This window comes from Bactrocera oleae, chromosome 2, assembly GCF_042242935.1.
Source record: "Bactrocera oleae isolate idBacOlea1 chromosome 2, idBacOlea1, whole genome shotgun sequence".
Classification (NCBI taxonomy): Eukaryota; Metazoa; Arthropoda; class Insecta; order Diptera; family Tephritidae; genus Bactrocera; species Bactrocera oleae.
Window position 1 is genome coordinate 15,648,444 of NC_091536.1, and position 24,948 is coordinate 15,673,391.

At 37.4% G+C, this 24,948-nt stretch overlaps 2 protein-coding genes across 3 annotated transcripts; one reads left to right on the plus strand and one right to left on the minus strand.

Moving 5' to 3' along the window:
- Positions 1-4,695: 4,695 nt before the first annotated feature.
- Positions 4,696-6,067, minus strand: CSN5 (COP9 signalosome subunit 5). The gene is made up of 2 exons (XM_014233719.3): positions 5,095-6,067; positions 4,696-5,027 (listed from the first exon to the last, which is right to left on the minus strand). Exons 1-2 carry the CDS (start codon positions 5,948-5,950, stop codon positions 4,882-4,884), a joined length of 1,002 nt encoding a protein of 333 aa, XP_014089194.1. The 5' UTR covers positions 5,951-6,067; the 3' UTR covers positions 4,696-4,881.
- Positions 6,068-6,776: 709 nt separating this feature from the next.
- On the plus strand, positions 6,777-24,536 carry LOC106616798 (serine-rich adhesin for platelets). 2 transcript variants are annotated; one of them, XM_014233680.3, is made up of 10 exons: positions 6,777-7,510; positions 7,676-7,936; positions 7,993-8,030; positions 9,921-14,116; positions 14,182-14,235; positions 14,297-14,440; positions 14,508-14,573; positions 14,643-14,720; positions 14,787-14,891; positions 15,155-24,536. In XM_014233680.3, exons 1-10 carry the CDS (start codon positions 7,259-7,261, stop codon positions 23,932-23,934), a joined length of 13,974 nt encoding a protein of 4,657 aa, XP_014089155.3. In that variant the 5' UTR covers positions 6,777-7,258; the 3' UTR covers positions 23,935-24,536. The 2 variants fall into 2 exon arrangements, with proteins under 2 accessions (XP_014089155.3, XP_036233946.2); XM_036378053.2 differs by having other exon boundaries at positions 14,185-14,235.
- The last annotated feature ends 412 nt before the right edge of the window (positions 24,537-24,948 follow it).

The window sequence follows — 24,948 nt, forward strand, 5'->3', positions numbered from 1 at the left end:
TTACTTAGTAGTAGTATACTTGTATGTTGATATCACATTATGGTAAAATAAACGCTTGCTATTCAAGCATCCTTTGATTGGGTCGAAAAGCCAGTTGTTTGTTCGATTCGTCACTCTGTAAGTGTTGACGAGGCGAATACACTTATATACGAATTATATACCACTTTGAAATTTAGACTTCCATCGCGCAAACACAAAAGCACAATCATAATGCACTAACACGAGCTTAGAAGTTGCACGCAAAAACTTCAATATAAAAGTAAAATTTCTTTCGGAGCGTCTCTGTAAAGTTTTTTTGACTATAGGTAAATATAATTAAATTAATTATGTAACATTTACAGCTAAAAATGGAGGAAAGAGAAAAATTGAAATGAACTAGACAGTCACGATACTCTAACATTACCATTCGTTAGCCAAGAGGAAGACGCAACGAATTGTGTGACAAAATGAAGTCTTTAAATAAAGCAGTACTCAACTTTATGGTACATGGAATATAATATTACTTTTAAAGTATTTGACTTCATAAAGTTCTGTTATAGCGTAGTTGCAAATTTATGTATATATATTTAAACAATTTGTTCCAGTGAACAAATTTAGCCCATTTATGGATAATTAGTTAAATAATTGAATAAATTGTTACAGTATTAATTATTCAATTTAATTTAAACGACTATTTAAAGCGTTATTTGCTGAGAACGTCAATATATGCGCGTAATATGTAGTATTGGAAATTATTCATGATCTGAGTTCAATTTTAGTGACTTTATATACCATATTTGGTGTTGCTCATCAATGTCGTCGAAATCAACAGGGCGTATGAGTTATGTTGACACGACTTAGCATACTGCTTAGAGGGTACATACGTACATATGAAAACGTATGTCGACATATTGTCCAATCTTTTTCAAATATGTATGTATCTACGTAAGAACGTGCTGTATATTTGAAGAAATTCTTATCCTTAATAAAATACGTGTAATATAATTTAAAGAGATTAGTTGTTACGTTTATTCAAAATCGAACACATTTCATATGAACTGCTGTCAAGTTAAATGAGCGAAAGATTCTTATAAGAAATATATAATATGTAAATAATTTATAAGTTGTCATCTGTGTGTATTTGTTTTTAACGAAATAGGGTTGACAGTTGGATATGTGTGTGTATTTTAGCAGATAAAATGTTTTTGTCAACGATTTTATAAATATGAATATACGTATAAGCCCCTACAGGAAATTATGAATTTGATGTCCTAGAAAATATGAAAAGTTCTCCCGGCATACCAATTTTGTATTACAAGATTTTCGGCTAAGTACAGTAAATGAACTCATCTAGCAAAGTAGACTTATGTTTAAGTAACTCAATCGTAATTTCTACAAAAAATATTCATATAATATCAATAATAGTAATTAGTATTATATTTTAACACATAGACTTGTATATATTAATATTTTTATACTCTTGCAACTTGAGTAAAATAGTTTTGTTCACCTAACGGTTGTTTGTATCAGCTGAAACTAATCGAGTTAGTAATTGGTTTAATATGCATATCTCCTAAATCATAAAAGCTACAATAACCAAATTCACTCAGGACAAATCTTTTGAGCACCCCTATCGATTGTGTGAAAATGTGTGAACTCGAGTGATAATCCTGCCCACTCCCCATATAACGGTTTCGATTAAAACTACTAAAAGTGCGATAACTTATTAAATAAACAATCAGAGACTTTAAATTTCAGACATACGATGGTACATATAAGATTTATAGGAGCCAATATAAAGATTGGACAATGAGCGTGGTACCGTCCTCTTTTAGGTGATAACCCATATTACGGGATAATGCCCAATATTATGCAAATCGAACCAAAACTGTTCAAGCTCTAGGTACCGAATATGTGGACCCTAGTACCTATAGTTGACTTTTTAATGAAAATATCGGTCGATGTAACTCAGAGAAAATCCTTTCCTAATACTAGTATGTCTGTATGTCAAAAAATGGTTTGAATTGGGTCAATACTACCTAATAAATATACCAAATATAAAGATTTTCGAACTTCCGGGTGACTTTATCCGCATATATCGGCCAATATCTCAATGGAAATGAAAGAGTGTGTTTTACTCATAACAGTGTATCTTTGTGCCTAAAATGGATAAAACAGCTGAAAATTTGATCTAGCCCCCATATAACTAATATTAGGATTTTCAAACATCCGGCTGATTTTACTCCATATGATTGCTGATGGTAGATGAGGTACTTTAATAGAGCCCTGGAGAATTTTATTAGTCTGTGGCATGTTAATAGTATGTATTATTGGCAAAAATAGATAAAATCGAGTCAATACTACCGCCAACTCCCACATACTGCATCATATAATGATTCTCGTTTTTTTAACAAGATTTAAGCCGAATATGTCGTTCAATGCCCCCAATATATCCCATATAATGACTTTCGTCTTTCCACCTAAATTTAAACCGTTCAGATTGGTCAAAATGTGATATTTTAATGAAATTAAATGGACAAATTTTTTTTTTAATTGTATATTGCTATAGCGCTGAATTAAAATATTTACCTAAACCTCATATCACTAATACAATTATTTTCGATCCTCTGATTATCGTTTTCCACATCAACTGAATATATGTATATTAAACTTAGCCTCTTCGTTCGAGTTGAAATCAAATTCTTAGTTGAAGTTGTTTTTAATAAAATTTTAACTGACGCGAACTAAAATTCAGCAGTAAAATAAAGTCGAAGTTAATGGTCTGCAATATAACTTAGGAAGATAGCAAACTTGTTTGTAATTAATTCCCGATTTCATCGAATAATGAATATTTAATTATTTCGCAACATTTTTTTAATATAAAGTTTGCCAGTACCTGAAGGAATTTCAAGGACTGTGATTCTTACAAGTTGCAAGAGTATAAAATATTCGGTTACACCCGAACTTAGCCCTGCCTTTCTCGTTTATTTTGTTATGGTTTTTAATTGTTGTTTTAAAAACTGCTTTCTATCTTTCCTTCGGTTTTTATGCTATTTTACAACTTTGTAACCCAACCACAAATTTATAAAAAGATATATATTTATAACTAATTATTAATATTACTCCTACTAAGCACGCTTAGTGCGCAATGCAAACTACCACCCTCGAAATACCTATGAAGCTATGTACATATATTCTTTTCACAACACAGTAGACGTGCACGAACAAGGAAACTTTTTGGTGATTTTGCTTACTTCACACTTCTCTGTAGGGTATTTCATATATTCAGGAACAGCGGCACGTACTTTGGGATAACTACTTTTATATTCATATATTAGAAATACACATATATATGTACGTACAAGCACATATGTATGTTTATAAGCATCGTTACCAATCAACTTTAGGTCGTCTGTATGTACATATGTACATCCATACAATTGTTAATAATTTATGTAAACAAAAAGTTAACCTACAGTACAACAAGTACTTAATTAGTCGATTTTGTTTATCAGGGGTTGTTATAAAAGTTCTAATGGAAGTAATTAAGTAGCAAAACACTTTTGACAGAAAAAAATACATACATATTTAAATTTTTTTAAAAATATTTTACTACCAAAAAAATATTAAGTTAAATTTTAACAAAAATCAAACGCCAACTGCTTTATTGAATGAATAAACTTCGTAAAAGTAAAAAAAAAAATATTGATACACATTTAATTTAATATTTTTGTACATTGCGTATGAGTTACACTTGAAATACGAGTATAGCATTACATAATGCATGTGCTGGGTGATGAATGGGACTATTAATAAAAATCTTAAAGAATTAATATTGTGAACACATTTTTTTCTTTTCTTTGTGGTAATTTAAGTTTTCACCCTTAAAACGCTTGGGTGGTTGTTTGGCATTTTTATCAACAAATAATTTCTTTTTAATGAAAAAGGTACATTAGGCTCTTCAGTAACGACTGTATAAATTTACGGGTACATAACGAAATAGCGCTTCAATTTTATATACATAAGTATAAGATTTCAACTGCAATGTGTCTGCGTTTCTCCATGTCATCCCAAATCAAAGCAATGGGCTTAGAAACTTGGTGCCACTGATTCCTACAGACCAGCCAAGGACTGCGAACTAGTTTTTTTGACCGCCGATTTTTCTGTAATGACAATTTCTTTATCTTTAAGTCCTACTTTTTGTTATTATGATTGCATCATTCTCAAAAGTGGTATACATATATTTGTAAGTATATCAAGAGAAAATTGCAAGCCGTCTTGACGAAAGCGTTATTCCTCGCGGTTTGGATATAACGCGTCTGAAGATCATCGGCGGATGATAACTGAAAATCCATTTTCTTATAATTATGACGACAATGATTAAAAGCCTTACACTAATCAAATATACACCTTATGTGTGTTGGTTTCCAACATGACAACATGTGACTAACAGGATATAAATGTTGATTATCTCTAGTTATCTCTATAAATTTCAATTTAGATAATGATGTTGATATGTGTAGGGTTGGATTATGAAGAAAAATTCACGATCCCCATGGTATATATATTTTTTTTGAGATACGGACATATGTATGTCTTCTGAACTGGCGTGATACATATTTGATGTTTCGTTTTTGATAATTATGATCAGAGGTTAGATATTCTGTAATGATGGTCATATGATAGTCAGGAAATTCAATAAAGAACTTAGGCGCGTATGGTATATACATTAAAACAATGTCATTCTCTGTTTATTTGCATGCATTCCAGTAACTCGTTAGACTATTTTTAATTTCTTTTTGATATTTGGCAACGAAAGAATATTATTTCATTTCATGTATTTTATTATTGATTATTTGAAAATTGCAGTTCATAAATTATTCATTAACTGGTTCTTCCAACTTATTTACCAAGTCCAACTTTGTTAAACAGTTTGTCCTTAGCAATTTGTGCCATTAAACCGTGAATTAGCTCTATAGATGCGCGACTACAATCACGAGTGGCCTTCGATAGTTTATCCTCTGTACGCTTTTCGCTACCTTCAGCGCCTTTAACAAAAAAAATACACATGGGAGTTAATTTTGTTAAGTATTATTGTGGTTTTCTTCTTCTTACCTGTAACCACAAATGGTCCACGCACTAAACTCGATTCGCTCTGTTCAAGCTTCTCTGACAAATCGAAAATTTGTCCAGTTGTATAATCTGTATTAGTAAGTAAGCCTGAACTACCCAGTGTGTTCACCCAATATTTGTTCCATAACGAATCTAATAGCTTTCTATCCAAAGCGGACTTGAAATAAGTCACTTCAAGTGGATAATATTGTTTACAGTGTACGCCGAAATCGTCGATTTTATTTAAAGGTATGGTCTGATATTCAGAAGGCTCTTCATTCGGTGGCTTATACCCTTTTGGATATGTACGAAAAGCTCCCAAGCAAACTTTGCCTGCTGACACTGTACGTACTGGATCTACTACAATGGCAACAAATGGTTCTTGATAGTTCTGATTAAGCATTTGTGTTGACACATCAATTCCTGATAACCAACATCCATAACCGGGATGACTATGGTACCACCCAATTGCATTTTCCAATCTACCTACTTCTTTTGCTGCAACAATATAAGCAGACATATACTCATAAGCCTGAGATTGGGCATTAACACGAGTCTCAGTGCCTTCAACTGGCAAGGCAAAAGCATCCATGACAATCATTGTGTTATCTTCAACTTTACCAAGAAGCAGACCCATAATCTCTAGTGTTCCACCTGAGCGGGCATGCATTACCATCTTAAGCAAGGACAAAGCTGAAATCTTTATGTCCTTAAAATAGTGTGGATCCTTTTCCCATGGCTTTGCATCGAGAATCTGTCTTTGCTGTTCTGCATCGTACCGAAATATTTCATCGCAAGCTGGCAAAGTTTTTACATTATTTTCCAGCTCCCAAGTTTTGCGTGAAGTCTCTGCATCCATATTTTCTTTCTTATTGTTATATTTTACAACACAAATTTCCACAATTTTCTTACAAATCGCCGCAACAAAGAATAAACAAAATTTGTATGTCAGCTGTAACCTCAAAGTTACGTTCGGAAAACAATGTCATGCAAGAAATAAAACTTACCGATGGCGCTGCTAACAGTTGATATTTTTGTTGTTGGGCCACAATTCAAAAGAAAGCAAAATGGAGAATACAGAATTGTTAGCAGCTATGTCTCGCTGACTTATTTTGTATTGAATATTCTGTACTTAGTAATATAAGTAATAAAAGATAAAACAGTAGGAGTAGTTAGTAAAACTGTATATTACGAATTTAATAAAACCTTCATAAATTATTAAGTAAATAAACATTTTTTTGGGAAATTTTAGTATACCATCTCACGATTTCAGGGTTAAAAAGGGTATGGTTGGATAAATTAGATTATCCAGATCTATAATTATTTATATTCTTGATCTGGAGAATCTCCTCTATCCAACCATACCCCTTTTAATTCTGAAATCGTGGGATGGTATACTAAAGTCAGAGGATGTAAACTACATTCTCTGCTATAGCCAACACCAGATTTTTAAGACACTGAAGCATATTCACTAACATTTCATGTTTATACGTATAAGAATGGAAATACAGAAAGGCGTAAAAACACCCTAAAATTTAAAAAAAACTAGCTCGTATATTAATTTTATTTGAAACATTGTAGAAGAAAAATAAAAACTACGGTAAACCCTTAAAATTAAAACAAACATAACTATCTACATGGTTGATATACATTGTACCAAGATTTCAGTTAAAAAAAATTCAAATAAACGTCATGTTAAAGCTAATAAGAAGAAGAGGTTAATTGACAAAGGCAGATAGCAATAGCAAAAGGAAACGAACAGTGAACGAGCGCGTCCCTTTTCTTATAAAAACGCAAAAACGCAGCTATAGAAAAATTCCGATAGAGAAACTGTGATTGGAGAAATTAAATATATTAATTTTTAGAAAAAGTTATAAAATTTATAAAATACTGTGTAAATATAAAAAAGTTTCAATATTAATTTATACAGTCGTAAAAACAAGCTTGAAAATAGGTGCAGAAGTTCAGTAGTCACGAATAGCGAAGAAAAATTTGCTTTCTTTTTTTCGCTGCCACAGTCGGTTCGGCTTGGTTGTATCGGTTTTCGTGTTCACTGTTTTTTTCTTTTTTTCGTTTTGCGAAACTTCTACTGGCATATTGACATATTGATAATAGATTTAATGTGAAAATTAAAGTGTAAATCTGAAATATATCAAAACGGCTGAGCATGGCGTTGGATGGAGCTAAATTTATTTGTCTGTCCGATGCAGCAGCTGCAGACGCGACAGAAGCGACGCCGACAGCGACCACAGGGGTTGAAGCCGGCGGCATCGGTGATGCTTCAACATCAGAGAATGTAATAATTGAAGCGAAAGGACGCAAATTCACTGTTGGATACTACATGAACTGTGATTATGTGCTGGAAGATCCTCGTGCAATCGGAGTCCACTGCGAGATACAGTGCGATGCTTTCGGCAGGGTAAGTTGTGATTGCAAGTTTAACAAACTATGGCGCCGCATCGCAGTTGGCACTGCGTCAGCGTATGTGTATATTTTTCTATTGTATTGTCTAATTGGCGTTATTTCAAATTATGGATATGAGTACTTATAATTAATTGTTTGTTTTGATTAATTTGTAAAATAGGTAACAATTCACAATAACTCCGAAGCACATCCAATAAGTGTTAATGAACAAATTATAAAATTGAAGCGGCCTCTTTTGGACGGTAGTCGCATTCAGATCTTGGATAGAATTTTTTTGTGGAAGTTTCCGAAATCTTTGGAGGCATCTGCAACCAATAAGAGCACACAAGGGGTTGATGTTACAAATAAAGATACAGTTTCTACACCTCAGAAATTGGTAGCGGTACCGGAGCAAGCGCCAAATTCTTGTCCCGACCTTAAAGTAAGATTTATCATAAATTTTGATTACAATTTTTTATAACTATTATATATTTGCAGCATCATCGGAAAGTGGATAAAAGATTCACAGTACATAAGTGAGTATTCATTTATTATATTAGAAGTTAATATTTGTACAAACTTATATATATTTTATGTGTTTTTTCTCAAAATCTAGTCTATATAACTATAGTTAACAAAATTTTAATTAATTTTTCACTTTTAAAATGTCGAATTTGAATTTATTAACAGAAAAAGACAGCTGAAATATAGGTTATTAGCAAAATAACTATTCTAAAGAGTTTACATCGTATAGAACTATATATATATGCGATTAATATAAAAATATGAAATTATTTAGATCATTGCTTCGACCATTGGTGGTATTTTACTTTTAAATTATATATGGCGTTGGCCAAAGCTAAGTTTCTCCTCTAATATTTTGTAGAAAATGTGTTGTTTTAGATAACTGCTGCACATCTTGAGGGCATTTAATTCCTTATATTATACATAATATAATACCTTTTTCCGTTAGTTCATGTTGTTTTTTTTATTTTTTTATTAGTCTAACGGTTTTTCTATAATTTTCATATTAACGCTATGCTAATTGTTCTGAAAACTTAGGATTTACTATGGTTGGACATGTATAACTGATCATTTTCCCATTCGTGTCTTTATCTAAAAGGCATTAGCGCTTTAAATTATGTCAGCATTACGTATCGACATATTATTCCTATTATTCTGTGAATTAACTCGGAATTTTGTCCACAAGCCGATATGTTTAAATGTTTCCTCCCTAGATTTGATCTCCATATGTAAAAAGTTTGGGGGTTTGTACCACTCACTTCACTGCAAATATTGCAGTTTTGGTGAGTTTATTTTATCACGAACACAGACAGGTATTTGAGTGGCACAAAGCATTCAGTAAAGATCGTGAATTCATCGAAATCTTGCCTTATTCGAGACGTCTACCTATCCACCTCTGTCAATGACGTTCACTTCGAAAAAGTTAAAGAAACAGTGCAATGAAACAGCCGAGTCTTATAACAAGTGTATTGAAAAGCGTTGGCATGCTTGTATTAGCACTGGAGCTTATTTTGAATGCGTTAATAACAATTTTATAATAAAATACGTAAAAATGTATATACGTCGCTTTTTTTAATTTAATTAAGTTTAATGTTTTGCTATCAGATATGACCTAGGTGTAACCAAAATTCAAATTTTGTTTCAATATGAGTAGTTTCTTTTGTTTTTTTTATAACTTTTTCTTTCTCCTGTAAACTTATTAAAAGTGTTTTTACGTTTTTTTTACAATTTAGATGGAATGTGTTGTTTTACCTAAAAGTCATCCAAAAGAAGGCATATTTGTCTCATTGCGAGTTTGTTGATATTTTCTTATATTGTAATATCTTGAAATATTTTACACAAATATTTTTTGCCAAGATAAACTACTTTATTATTTATTATAGTGGCTTTAAATCTTGAGTATTGCCTGTTTATTGTTATTTTTACAATTTTTATACTACCAACAATAAGAGTCTTTACCTATCTAAAATGATATACGAGTAATCCTTAAACGTTTTTATATGTTCACAAATATTGCATAAAAATTCTTTAAAGTTGATTTTTTTTTTTATTAAATAAAAGCTATGTTTTAGTTTTGTCCATTAAATTTTTGACTGCAATGAACATGTTAGAACTTTTAAAAAAAGAAAAATAATAGAAATTATATTGATATATTACCATATTAATGAATATGAGAAGTGATTCAGCATATCTTTCTATATTGTGATAAAAAATTACAAGGGACTAATTTGGATGGTTTTACAAGTGAAAAAATTAGACTTTGATTACCCTTTAAGTTTCTTACCTACTTCCCAATTGGGTGTGCACAATTCATCTTGCTTTTAATTATCAATAATTATTTTACAATCAATTTTTCTAAAAAAAAAATTTGTCTGAATTTTGAAAATATTATGTTTTTAAAGCTTTGCGTACTGCATCAACTCCGACGAGGAGGGCAATATTTCTTCTGAATTGCCAGTTATAATAAATGAATCGGAAAGAACTGAAGAAGCTTCAACAAGCGAATTAGTTACACAAAAAGAAACCAATAAAAATAAAAGGTTTGAAGAAATGTCAGTGGAAGACAAAGAGATCTTGCCAACTAGTAGTACATCACAAGACAGTGCTGATGGCAAAATAACATTAGAAACATTGAATGCCGAACGACGTAGTATTACACCCGAGCCACAAAAAAATGAGCCAATCATTGCCAGTACACCCTTGATAAAATTAGAGAATACACCAAAAATGAATTTAATAAATTATACACAAAATAAGCAAAACAAAAGTACCGAAAAGAAACTACGTCTATTATCCTTTTGCCAGCAATCCGATGTGGTGATCACATCCTTTTCACCACGCGAAACCGGTGTACGTATCGAAAAATCGTTTACAGCAGTGATTAAGCCTACAACTATCTGTACTATATCTACAAGCTCAACTACACCTAAGAGCGTTTATAGCACTCCGAAAAGTATGCTGTCTGACTATAACGATGGTGAAAGTCGTGATTTTATTGACTTCTCTACACCAGCAACATCGAAGAAAGCCGCCCGAGTACTTGCTAGAAATTCTTCTATGCATTTAATCGATTTGACTACGCCTAGCAAATTGGCACCCGACAGCTCGAGACATCGCTTGACATATAAAGGAAATAAAACACTACCTAGCCATGTCAAATTTTCAATAACTTCAATCTCCTCCGATAAGTTAAAAGAAGATTCGGAGCAAAAAGAGGATGCTTGTGTGGTATCAACAAAGATTTCAACATCGGGAACATCACTCAATAAGTCTGAATCATCCCCTCAAAGTGCCGAGTCAATTATTAGTGTCGACGAAACTAGCGATTCATCAACCGCGGTTATTGAAATATCTGAAGATGATTCGCCAGCACCTAGTACAGCGTCGCCAGTTCGCACAGGTTTTACCACAAAGACACCACAGCGATCGACCGGACAGAAACCTTTCACCTCTACGCCATTGCGTACACCACAATCCTTATTAAAACGTGCCATAGTAACAAGTGCTAAAAAGCAAATAAACTCCTCACTGCGAGCTGCACTCGGTAAATCAACACCAGCGCGACAACTAGCATCAACGCCAGCTCATAATAGAAATTTTGAACGAACCGGCACTACTGCATCAACACCGTCAACTCCAAAAAGCCGAATATCTATTGGCTCACCAGGCAGTGTAGCTGCAGCACAACGTCGAAATATCAGCTCTTTAACAGGTGCCAGTCACAGTAGGGAACATGTAATTACAGCCTCAATAACACCAAGCATACGCCTTACACAAAACAGAAAAATCACAGCTTCCGCTTCTCGTTTGAATACAGCAAAGCGTACCTCTCCCTTGCGTGGAGTACGAAAATCATTCGGCGGCACGGCACTCACATCTCATATTTCGAAGACTCGCCGATCAGTTATATCACCACGTAAGCATTCACCAACAGCCATCGCTACGAAATTGGCAGCAAAGGCTCGTAAATCATTTATACCCAACAGTCCAAATAAGAGACCAGTAGCATCGCGTGCTCGCAGCTTGGTAGCCGCAGCGATGAGCCCAAAAAGTAGCACTCCAAATTCAGTAGCGATTGACGCCAGCTCACCGAAGAGAGATACTACCGAAAAAGAGGTTAAGAAAGATGCATCCTTAGAAGAGCAAAATGAAGTTGACGAATTAAGTCGTACATTCACAGTGGATGATTCGTTGGAAGAAGTGCAAATTAAAACCTCAAATGCTTCAACAGCCTGTGTTCTAGACGTTTCTACATCACAAAAGCAGGAATTGAATAAGATGTTTTCCCTTGAGAAAAAGGTACTAGCCAGCGAAAGCATAGCTGCAGTCGACTTAACTGATGATGCAGAAAGCAGTATTGAATCTCAAAAAGAGGGTCTCCCAGAAGATTTGAATGAAAAAAGCGACAAAATAATTACCGAACATATATCGGAGAGTTTCGCTGAAGTTGTAGAAGCAAACGTCAAAACAGAAGAGAAAATTGAAAGTCTGCAAACTCAAACAGACAGAAACGCAGTTAAGATCGAAAAACAAAATGCTAATGAAACAGTTGAAATGTCTGCATCTCATTCACAAACTGAGAAGCAAGCAGATGATGTCAAAACTACTGCCGAAAAAAGTACGATTGCAATTGATAATCAGCGGGAATCAAAATTGATTGAGGATCAAGTGTTTGAAACATTGGACGCTTATGAAATAAACGACAATATTTCAATAGAACAACTTACTACTACAGCAGAAGATCATGTGCTTACGCCACCTTCTTCTAGTGAAAAAATAGATATGGAAGACATGCCTAAACAGTCTGCTGAGTCCCAAGGCACAGCGGAGTTGCTGGAAGAGATCGAGTATGTATTGAATAAATCCGATGAATTACAGCAACAGCTAAGTAAAGATACACATGCTTCACACATTGAAGTAACAAACGAATTTGTAGCAACAATTGAGAAGTCATGTGACAAAACGGAAGATGTCACAACTAAGAAAAATACGAAGACTGATGTCAATATTAATCTCGAAATTAATCTTGATATAGAGCCTGTTGAAGATTCGGCAACAACTGGTAAGGATGAGCCAACAACATCTTCCACTTCAAACTCAGCACTACCAACTTCAAGGGATAAAATAGAATCACAAGAAAATGCGAGTTCCACAGACACAAATATGAAAGCAACAGCCTCCGAAATAACCTCAACTGATCTAGCTAGTTTAATGCAAACAGAGTTATTATCTATTACATCTATAACTATGCCAAGTGATTTAGAAGTTTCTACCATTGAAAGCAGTTCAGTTGAGAAACCAATAGTTTCGGATAAACATGAAGCAACCGATGAAAATGCAGAAAATATAAATAATATTGCAAATCTGGTGAGTTCAGAATCCAAAGTGACAGAAAATGAGTCTGCCATCAAAACAGAGTGTTCCGTGGCTGTTGCAGTGGAAGCAGAAACTCTTGCTGAAGTCGAGTCAACCACGGGCGTTATACAAGAAACAGTTGAAAACGATGCTAGCAACGAAGAAAATTCTGTTAATAAATCGAAAATTGATGCAATAATTTTAATCGACACTGCAGAGATTCTAAAGGATTCTCAAACTGTAGAGTTGGGGAAAGAAGCTAAAAAAATACATGCAGCTGTTGTTATCAAACTAACTGAATCCAATGATAACGATACACAAAAAATAGACCAACTAGATCTTATTACAACAGAGTTCAAAGAAACTGAGAGCGTTGCAACAGAATTTGAAGAATATAAATCGGTAACTTCAAAATCCAAAGTGGCATTGACACCAATTGAAGATGTGCAAAAGGTTGCCGAAGGAATTAAATCTTTATCAAATAGCAGCAAAACGATCACAGAAGAAACAACACCTAAAGCTGAAGATCAAATAGCCGCAGGCAGTGAACGCAACAGTGATAGTGAGAAAGAAAATAACATACGTGTTTCCGAAGAATGTACAAAACTGTCCACCAACACTGCCGATGAGACTAAGAAACCATTCTCTTCCGAGCCGAAAACTCCGAATCTCTGTGGAGTGCGCGATATGTTACGCACCCCAAAGCAAACAGACTCCACTACTCCACGTTTTGTTGGGTTGCGCAATCTTATGCGCACACCTAAGGCATCAACTAGTGCCGCAGCTGCAGCTGCTGCTTCAGAAGACGACACCGAAGAGTTGTTAGGCGTGCAGAAATTGCTAAAAACGCCGTGTATAAGTAAAATAAAAGCAGATACTCCACAAAATACTGCTGAAGATAGCAAATTCACACCTAGACGTAGTACAAGGCGTAGAGCTTCGGCAAATCCCGAGCTAACACCAACACCTAAAAACATTACGGAAACGGACGATACACCACGTCGTACAACCCGAAGACGTGCATCGGCATATGCTGAAGTTAACTACACGCCACAACGTATTACACGGAGGCGCTCTTCTTTGGCGTTAGACAATGAAGCAGCAGCAGACAAGACATTGACGCCAATTAAACGTGGTGGCTTGCATTCTAAACGCCCAGGCACAATAGCTGAAACTCCAGTTGCTGAAGATATGGGTGCAATTATTGAAGAGGAGGCTAAAGAGTGTGTGCAGGAGTCGACTGGTAAGGATTAAAATTGTATTATTAAGTATGCACACTTCTTGAATACACTTTCTTCATAATTCTAGAAGACCAGCAAGACTTTGTGGAAACTCAAAAGAATAAGGAAACTGAAAATAACGGTAGATATTAAAAATTTGTGTAATAAATATGCATAAATAATTATTTTTAAAACCTTTTCAGTGCAAGACGCTCTTGAAGTTATTGAGGAGAGCATTTGTGAAGAAGTTAATACACAGAATCAGGATGTTGAAGAGCAAAAAGAAGAAATTGTGGAAGATAAATCAAATAATGAGTGCGAGAAAGCAGAAAAGTCCACAAGTGAAAGTAAGTTCAACGCAAAAGCTAAAAAACATAGCTATGTTTAAAATTAATTTTTTTATTTTTATTATAGACGAATCCATTTGTGTTAATGAGAAAATTGTTGAAGATGTCGATAAGGTGGAGACTGCAACTGAATGTAATATTTTTTACTTAAACTTCTTTAAAATAATTTTTAAAATTTTATAAAATACCTAATAAATTTCAGCTGAATCCCAACCACAACAAACACAAGTGCAAGAAGTTGCTGCAGATAGTTCATATAACATTGGCGAAGTTCATAAAGGTAATTTTTAATTTGAATGCATCATGCAACACATGTTGAAAGTAATATTTTTATGTTAAAAAACAGAAGAACGCATACAAGAAAGTAAAGACTTAACCGCAGATAAAACTGCCGAAATACTAGATGAATCAGACTATGAGTATGGAAAAGAGGTCATGGAAAATAGTGAAGGTTGGTATTCTATGCCAAGTTAATTATAGCAACTTAACTATGTAGAACTATTAATATTTCCTTTTTAAAATTATCTTTGGGTTTTCTATACTCAAGTGACTAGCAACAACAAGCCGATTGATGGCGCAATATTTGAGTTATTTGAAAATATTTCATATATGATGCACAAAAAACATACATTCTTATAGCTCACATACAATATCTTCAACCTAGCTCTGCAAATATATTGCCACGTACTTAATTTGTCATGTATTTTATTTTAGCAACAGCTTCCACTGACGCTCTTCCGAAAACACCTAAAACTCAACGAAAATCTATCAAAATTGCCGATACTTACTCAGAAAAATCACCGAAAACACCCGTAATGATCGGCATGCGTGAGCTACTAAGAACACCGAAAGATTCCGTTGACACACCAAAGTTGACTGGTGTACGGGATTTGGTGCGCACACCCAAAACAATAATTGGTTCAGCAACAAACGATATGGTTGATGATGCGAAAGAACTAACCGGCTTAGCCGATTTGATGAAGACACCTAAAGCTACTAAAACCCATAGTGAGAACATTGAAGCGGCAGAAGAAGACGATGAACCATCCACATCGACCAAAGCGCATGCAGACTTTTTCGGTATGCGAGAGTTATTGAAAACACCGAAACATACTAGCACGCCATATTATAGCGGTATGCGCGAACTGCTGCGCACGCCCAAGGCTTGCAGTACACCACAATTAGCTGGAGTGAGGGAACTCATGCAGACGCCCAAACGTACTAAACTAGATGTCGAATATGGCGACAAAAACGAAGAACTGGATCAATTCTTCAAAACACCACGCGCTAAAAACATTATGATTCCAGCCGATCCGGCTAGTGCCCTTTTGGAACCCAGTTCGGACTCATCGGCTGAAATTATGATGGCTGCGACAACGGAATATGAACTGCATAGCAGCAGTCAGCGTCCGCTTGAAGAAATCTACAAGACGCCCGTTAGCACTCGTTTAACAAGCGTTGAAATTGAAAAAGACACAAGTTTAACTGCCGAATTCGAAGTGAATGTACCCGAGACACCGGCAGCTATTTGTGCTAACCCACCGAAGGCAACAACCAGCAAACGATATCTCTCCGCTGAAGAGACATTTGACGAAATGGTCGGATTACGTACCACACTGGATGAAACGCCTCCGCAGAAGGTCTATGCACGCAAACAACAATCAATCGTCGCAGTTTCACCCTTCTCAGCAACAGATGTGATTTCTGATTTACCTAAAACCGACATACAGGAATGGGTCGAGAATTTAGAACAAGAGTCCGAATCAGATGTAGAAGAACAGGAATTTACTGCATCCACTTCAATACTGAACGCATCCAAGGCAACACATGATCCGATTGCGGCATCGGCATATGAAATAAGTGGTGTCAATACAACCGAGGAATTGCTGGCGGACATGAGTGCGGTGTCTTCTATGGTTGATCCATTGCAGCCAACTGCAACAAAACCTAATAAATCTTCACCAACAATAGTCCTTGATGCCAACGAGACATTGCGGCCGGTTACGCCGATCAATACCGAAATAAGCGGCATCAATTTGCTTGACCAGACAAACGAATCAGTTTTCTCGGAACCATTAGTGGTGAGCGATACGGAGTCAGAACAGTTGGAAGAAAACGAAAATGATAAAGCAGAAACAGAAACAGAAAAGTTCTTTAACAAAAGCGTCGATGTTAAAAAATCACAAGACGTGGAAGAATTTCCAATAATGTTTATTGATAGCAGTGATTCTGAGCACGAAGAAGATATGAAGACAACTGAAAAATCCGACGCAAAGAAAGTTAAGGTTAAACTAACACCTGAGGTAGAAATCATAGAGTTAGATGATGAATCTACCGCAAACGCGGACGTAACCAACAAACCAATTGATATTCATGAAGAATTCAGAAACTTCCAGTTACACAAAAATGTTGCAGGTCAACATATACGTGCATCCACGCCAAATCGAAGTGTAATGCAATCCACTAGGGCGCGTCGACCAAGTATGGGCGCTGAACAATTCATTACTAAGGTATCGATTGATGTGTCGAATGAAAAATCTCGGTTAACTAAAGAAAGAGAGCGTAAAGAAATTGACACCGTAGTAGAGGTTGATGAAGAGTCAGAAGACAAAGTAACGGTAATCGAAGACGACCCAATCGAGACTTCTGCGAATGCAACCGAACTAAAAGGTACAAATCCAAGTGAAAACAAGCCTTCAGCAACAACTGCTGAAACGATGCGCAATGAATCAGAATTTCGCAATTTCCGAGCAAATAAGTCAATCACCAGCCGGAGAAAGCGTGCTGCGACACCAGATCAAGTCAATAAATCGCGGTCAGAAAAAATAATACAAGGTCGTCGTCTAACCTTAGGTGCTGAGCTGCATTTACACAATGTAAAAATCAATTTTGAGGAAGAGAAATTAAGATTAGAGCAATCGAAGCAACAAACGGCACGTATCGAAGTAGACTCGCTAGAGAGAGATGATTCATTTAAAACCGACACTGTGGAAGCAGTTGCAACTGTAGGGAACAAAACAGCAAATGCAAATTATGTGGATAGTGCAGAGAATGTGGAAGATGAAGAAAAAGTTGATGTTAAAACCCAAATGGATAGGCAAGAAAATGCGAGTGAAGTGGAAGCAAATATATTGGAAAAGCTAGGAAAAGAATTTGAAAAAGGCTTAGATGAGTCAGTACAAGATTTGGAAACTGAAATTTCAGTAGCGGATAAAAATGACGCTCAAACTATCGCTAACGTAGCTAAAGGCTCAGCTGAGGAACCGGAAACTAATGTCATGAATGTGGATAAGATAGAACCGAATATAAATTTTGTCTGTAAAGACGCATCTTTGGAAAACGTTGCATTTGTGGCAACCTCAAAGGAAAATAATGTAAACAAGGCTGAAAATGGAGACACTGCAGCCACATGTAGCAACTTTGAGCGTAAGACAATCACGTCTGGCAATGATAAACCTACTGTAACATTGACTATTGAAGAGGAAAATGCTTCAGAAATGATAAATGAAGCGAAATCAGAATATGTTGAAAATAAGTTAAAAGAAGAGACTGAAAGTACCGCTGTAGATGAACTTACCCCCGCAGGGTCAACAAAAGAAGAAAATAACCCTGAAGTACAATCAACTGTTGGTATCGCAGACCAAGAAGATTTAGAAGAAGCACCTGGTAGCGCAATAGTTGAAGTAATTCAAGTCAGAGCATCCACAAACAAAGCAAATGAAAACATAACTGAATCTGAAGATCATCAAGTGCCCAATAATGTTAGTCTTGAAGCACTCAAGTCACATGAAGAATCAGCTCCAACAGCTTTAGAAGTTGAAAATAAAACATCATCTGCTGGAGATGAGTTCAACGGAAGTGATATATTTGATTTAACCGAAGAGTTATCAAATGAAACGCTGAAAATTAACACAACACAAGGCGTTATATTTGACTTAACTGAAGATGAGGTCGAAAGTACAGCTGAAACGAACACTGCCGAAAACACGACTTCCTACGAACAAAAACAGCATGACGTGACTGAGTCCACAACAGTGTCTATAGCTAGCAATGTTAACAAAATATCGGAAGCAACAGAAAATGCAGGATCTGAAAGCAGATCCGCGGTAGCATACCAAGAAAAAGCATTGAGTAAGGAAGCGCAAGCAGATAAAACGGAAGTTACGTATGAAAGCGAAATGGCCGAAAAGGCAGTAAAAACGACAATTGTTGAAGAACTAGAAGCCTCTGTTGATGAAAAGTCGCCACCACCCGCTACAAATACAAGTACGGATAATGAAGCTTTCACTTTGGTCGTATCTGCTGGATCAGAATTGGAAAATGGCGACGAAATACCCGAACGCGACGAAGTAGCGCCAAAAACTAGCAAAGCTAATAAGTATGCAACGAAAGAGGTGCCTGTCGTAAAAGCCGATACGAACAATGAAGTAGAAGAACTAAATAATCAAGTGAACCAAGCTAACATCACAGATGATGTTGAAACTGAAGCTATATCACAAGGCTCAGCGACTGAACTCCATAGTGAGGCAGCAGATATTACGGAAGAACCAGCAACAACAAATACAAAAGAGCCAACTAAAGTTACTGCGTTCGAAACAGAAATGGAGTCAGAAACCCCCACGTCTGCTACCCTTACTGTAAATGAAGCTGACACCGCCGACAATAAAGATTCAAATGAAACGGTTCGAACTGACATTGAGCTGTGTATAGTACCAGAAGATGCTACTACTTCTCCAATTTCACCAACTACAATGGAAACTGAACTGGCCAATAAAGAAACAAAAGAAAACAAACTAGCTGACCAATTACAAACTGAAAACCTCGCCGTTGTGACAGCAGAAATAACAGACGAAGCAAAAAAAGAGACAGCAACGGCCGCTGAAATCGTTGATGAACCAGTTCAAACCCCAGTAAATCAAGAAAAGTCAGACCTAATCGGAGACAATGAGGAAATTGAAGCACAACCTTCATGTTCCCAACTAGGAGGCAAAGAAAATAATGAGGCTGAAATTATACCACTCATCATAGCTGCTTCAACCATATCACATGATGCGCAGGAAACGGCGGAAACTTTGGAAACAGTTAGCGGCGAAGTTCTAGTGAATAAAGAAGAATCACCTAAAAAGACCGTTGTAGATATATCCGCCAATTCGACTGAAGAGCATGAAGAAACGTTAGAATTATTAAAGGAAAATGAAATAGCTGTAGAAAATATCGAACGAAAACAAAGTGAAACGCCAACATGCAGTGAAAAACAACAGTCGCCGAAGCGAAGAGTTTTCAAATCATCAAAACAAAAAGCAGAAGAGGAACCAATCCATAAATCAACCCTCGAAAGTAAACCATTGATTGAGAAAAAAGTTACAGCAGCTCAAAGTCACATAGATATGGCTGAAGAAGGAAAAACAGATGTGGTGCAATTATCAGCAAGTAAAAGTTCAAAAACTTCTGAAAGCAGTGAAGTTGATTCAAAGATGTCGGTTAAAGAAACATCAGAACTTGGCGAAAATATGAAGACGATAGAAAAGGAACGTGAAATATCCGATGAGACACGAGCGCCTCTCAAGCGTAGAGGTCGTAAACCATCTCGATCTAAACAAACAACTGAAGCAAATGTCGATTTGGTGTCCACGACAACAATTACAAAGACAATATTAGTTGAGGAGTTTTCAGATGACAATAAACCTATCCTTCTAACAAGCAAGCATGAAGAATCTTCCTCTGGTACAGTGCAGACAAAAGCCGATGCATCAGTTGCAACCTCCACACGACACAAAACAGAACCAGAATATTACACAAAAGTAAACTATGAAGTATGCATATCGGAGAGCGCAGAAACGGCACATGATGTCAAAACAGATAAGCATGTGAAGATTGTACTACCAGACCAAAGCGAAAAATTGATAAAAGATAGTAAGTACACTGACCATTCGGAAGCGGTGAGCAATGCTACAGGCCAACAATTGGCTTCATCTATTGAACTTGATAAAGAAATAGATGCCACTGAAGCTCCTGGAACTACTGATAAAGTTGAGGAAGTGCATGAACCAAAGCGAACACGGCGCACTCGCAAGGACTCCCAATCCAGTCAATGTTCTACACATGATGAAGATCATCTACCGACAACAACAACCAGACGGCGCGGTGGACGTCGACGTGCTGACACCCCACTTGAGCATATTGAAGTCTCAACCTCTGATCTGGCAACAGTTAAGCGCCGACGTCAAGGTCAAGACAAATTGGTCGAGGATAAGCCGCTAGAAGAAATACAAGAAGTACAAGTTGAGGAGATCGAAATTGTAATTGCAAAAGAAAATGATATCGAAGCCAACAAGACTTCGGAAGAGTGTCAAGCAAGTATAGCTGAAGAGCATAGTGGAGACATTGATAATGACGTTAAGAAATCAGACAACGATCATTTAGAGGCAGTCGTACGTTCCACTACTGGCAAAGAGGAACATGTTGATTCAGAAGATGCCTTAATAAAAAGTAGCACCAGCAGGCGGCAACGTATGGCGAAAGCAACAGATGAAATAGGTGACAGTATGGTTAAGGAATTACAACATAGTGATACTGATGAATTGTCAAATGTGGCCGCCGCTACAAAACGTGGCAGACGCAAGCCGACGCTTTCCGAATCGAGTCAAACTTCAGTCAATTCAGAATCTCTTAGCACCAAACGTCGAAGACGCGGACATAACGTAACTTCGGATAAATCTAATAGTAATGAGGCAATGGAAGAGACTGAAAATAGCCTTTTGCCTAAAATTACGGAGACATTACAAATTAGAGAAGATGATGCCACAACTGTGCCGGCGCTGCTCACCACAGCTAAAGCCGTAGAAGCTGAATTCTTAAGTGAAGCGGAAAACGCTGTTGAAGGAAACTCTGATGCAATCAAAACAGAAGTAGATCATAGCGCGGGTGCGGAGTCTTCGAAACGTATGGGAAATAAGCGGACACGCAAGGCGAGTAATAAGGAATTACTCGATGAAACAAGAGATATAAAGATAGAGGAGTCTCATGATGAAAAAGTAGTTGTGGAACAAGAACAACCCTTAAAGAAGGTCGCTGCGACAAGTCGCGCACGTGTTAATCGATATAAGAAACCCGAAGTAGATGACGATTACCATGAGAAATCAGAAGAACCTGATCAAGTTCACAAAGATGAAGTAACACTGGAGAAGGAAACTCAAAACAAAATTGAAGTGGCCGACCAAGCCGTTGTGGAGTTAACAAATACAAATGCAGACTCTGTAGGTGGTCGGCGAGGACGTCGAGGAGCAGCCGCTGCTGCTACCGTCGCAATAAATGAGGTATCCTCAGCTCATAAACGCAATGCATTGCGTGGCAAGAGCCACCAGAATAAATCACATGCAACTCGAAAAGAAGATGAAACAAATAAGACAGCGGCTAAGGAAGAACAAAGTGAAACAGCTACCGATCATGATGAGGCGCCGACTGTTGTTGATGAGAAACACCCACACAAAGCGGTACGCAGACGCCGTATTTCTTTAAAAGAAGTGCAGCCATCACACGCTGTTACAGCTGAAGAAGGTGAAGGTGTTGAACAATTGGAAACAGATGAAGTTGCAGGCCCATCGACGAAGGTTGCACCGAAGCGCTCACGCAAGCGTCGCGAGTCGCATCACGCGGATGACCCACAGCCGCTTAATAAGTCGGAAGCGCGAGACGAAACGCCAACATCTGTACCGGCTGAATCACCCACCCCAACGTCAACGAAACACCGTAGTAGACGTAAACGCAAGGATTCGCATCAAAACATTAATGATGGAACTTTTGGTGATGAACCGCCAAAGAAACGTCCACTCAGTCGTAAGCGCCGCGACTCCTCGTTGGATAGTAGTATACACGAGGGAACTGGCATTGATATGGACACCAATCATGGAGCAAATACTTCATCTTCCTCAACGACGCCGCAACGTCCACGGCGCGCAGCTGCGGCTCAAGATCGCAACTATGACGAAAGTTCAGATGCTGAGGCGCAGGTCGATCTCAAGCGTCGTATTGAGAAAGCTTCGTTACCAAAAGCCAGCACTGGCGCTGCAACGGCTGTTTCTTCAACGAAACAAGGAAGTCCCACAAGGACTAAAACTCCCACAAAGGCAATGGTGCCGGCAGTTGTTGCAGAGATTACAGCTAAAACAACGAGCACACCTATACTGTCTACAGTGATCACCACAAGTCGTGGGCGCCAACGGAAACCCACCGCGCGCGTGCAGCAGTACCTTGAAGAGGAACGCGCCAAAGCTGAGACGCCGAAGAAACGTTTATTGCTCGCTTCAGCCGCAATCGGCGAAACACCCACATCACAGACGGGCGGTACACCTGCACGTCGCACACGAAAGGCTTCCACTGTTGAAACAGAGAGGTCTGAAACGGTTCACACAATGGCTCGTGGTCGAACGCGCACCGCAAAGGTCTTGCACGTCGCAGAAACTACTGAAGAACCGCCTTCGGAAGTGGAACATACACATTCCGAGTTGGAAACAACACACAGTAGTAGTCATGTGGAAGAAAAAGAGCAAACAACAAAAGCAAAGGCAACAAAACGTCCACCACGTGGTCGTGGCAAACAGCCTATAGTCGCGGTAGCAGCCGCTAACGTGGAAAGTGAAATTCCCGCTGTGCCAGCAACAACGGTTGTTACCTCAACAGAAGGAATACACACTGGCACCGGTCGCGCAGGACGCGCCGCGAAAGCAGCAGCTGCAGCAGCATTAATAACCGACGACGCGATTGGTTCACATACAAAAGCACGTGGAGGGCGCACACGACGTGGTGCAATCACCGTCGACGAAGAAGTACAACCAAGCGATGCCGAAGTGAAAGAAGTACGAACGGAAGTAGTAGTAACGCCTGCACAAGATGTTGAGCAAACAAACAAGAAAACGAGAAAAGCTGCGGCAGGTGGACGTACCGCTCGAGGCGGTCGTGGTCGTAAAAAACAGCAAGCCCTCGGGCATGCCACAGATGAGCACACATCGCAACACGCGGCAGATGGCGAAACCAGTAGTAATGATGTTTCACAGCAGCAACCGCAACATCCAATTATCGCAGATGCCGATGATGAACATGAAGACGATGAAGAAACGCTCACAACGGAAGCAGCAGATCTAGAGGTAGCTACATCGCTTGCGGATGCAAAATTAGCAGGTAAGAAACGTACAGCAGCCACGCGTAAAGCGGCAGCTGCCACGACCAGTGTTGCAGAGTCTCCAGTACCCAAGCGTGGACGCCGTCGTGCCGTTGCCCCTAACGCTGAGGAAAGTGATGCCGCCTTACAATTGGATACACGAGCCGAGAGCGCCGCCAGTAGCCGTAGCCGCAAAGTAGTTCGTTTTAATGCAGCCACGCCGTCAAGCGTGGCCAGCGCTACGTTGTCGGTGGATACAGCTGCCGAAGACACAGAAGAAATCACATCAGCGCCAACTGCGCCGGCCAAACGTGCCACACGCTCACGTCGGAAGTGAATGGACGTGGCAGTACAATAAATAACAAACATCTAGAATTAGTAATGTTTAGTAATCGTGCGCACCGATTAACACTTGTTTTAAGCATTTACAAATTTTTTCCATTCTCATTTTAATTGACTAACGATTTAATGTTTAATTTTCTTAACAAATAATGCATTTGCTTGGGCGGAGCATATACTGTACCCTATTAAAAAGCACAACAACATTTTGCGCCACAAATCCATGCATGCTCGAGATTTATATTATCAAGCAAGTAACACTAAAAATTCGATTTCATTATTATTTTTAAGCATTTTCAAACTTACTTTTTCTAAACTTTTAGTACATATTGTTTTTACGTTCTATTTTGATTTCCTTTCGCAACACTCCCTTTTTGTAATCCAATTAAAATTAACAAAAATTGAAAAAGACAAAATTAATAATTATAATGAAATACATTTTGTTTTGCCGTCGGCATTTAGCGTAGTAGATATACATATATACACATACTCTACCATAAATACAAACTATAATTAATACCAACAAAATATATTGTACTTTTATGTCTAAAAAAATCATATAAAACGAAAACGAATAAATATAATCGTATAATAATTTTATGGGACATACTTTTTATTGAAATTGCGGAATACGAAATTGTTTATTTCACAAGTTTTGTAGGTTTAATTATTGTTATTAAATTTGAAAACTTCAACCGCCTGTAATTATCTGACACTAATCGCCACCGACTTACTCTTAGCACTCTGTCGGAGAATCAAACTCCATAAGGTCTCTCACTGAACAAAACCGCATTATTTTTATATCGGATATTTACTGAAAAAACGTTCTCAAACTAAATTTTATTGTGTGTAAAATGCACATATCCCTGCAGTAATACTTAATAATACCCTGACCTTGGAAAAGCTCGTTTGGCAATTACTTTTACGAAAAGCAATTAGTTGTGATTTTCAAACCGAGCGTTCCACGAGCTACTCTTACGGGCCACTCTGTCTGTCTCTAGATGCTATAATA

What these genes read in the sequence shown, in the direction of transcription:
- CSN5 (XM_014233719.3), bottom strand. Translation starts at nt 5,950, where the DNA reads ATGGATGCAGAGACTTCACGCAAAACTTGGGAGCTGGAAAATAATGTA. An exon ending in TGGACCATTTGTGGTTACAG is followed by an intron (nt 5,028 to 5,094) that starts GTAAGAAGAAGA and finishes TTTTTGTTAAAG; the next exon opens with GCGCTGAAGGTAGCGAAAAG.
- LOC106616798 (XM_014233680.3), top strand. Translation starts at nt 7,259, where the DNA reads ATGGCGTTGGATGGAGCTAAATTTATTTGTCTGTCCGATGCAGCAGCT. An exon ending in TAAGGAAACTGAAAATAACG is followed by an intron (nt 14,236 to 14,296) that starts GTAGATATTAAA and finishes AAACCTTTTCAG; the next exon opens with TGCAAGACGCTCTTGAAGTT. An exon ending in CATTGGCGAAGTTCATAAAG is followed by an intron (nt 14,721 to 14,786) that starts GTAATTTTTAAT and finishes GTTAAAAAACAG; the next exon opens with AAGAACGCATACAAGAAAGT.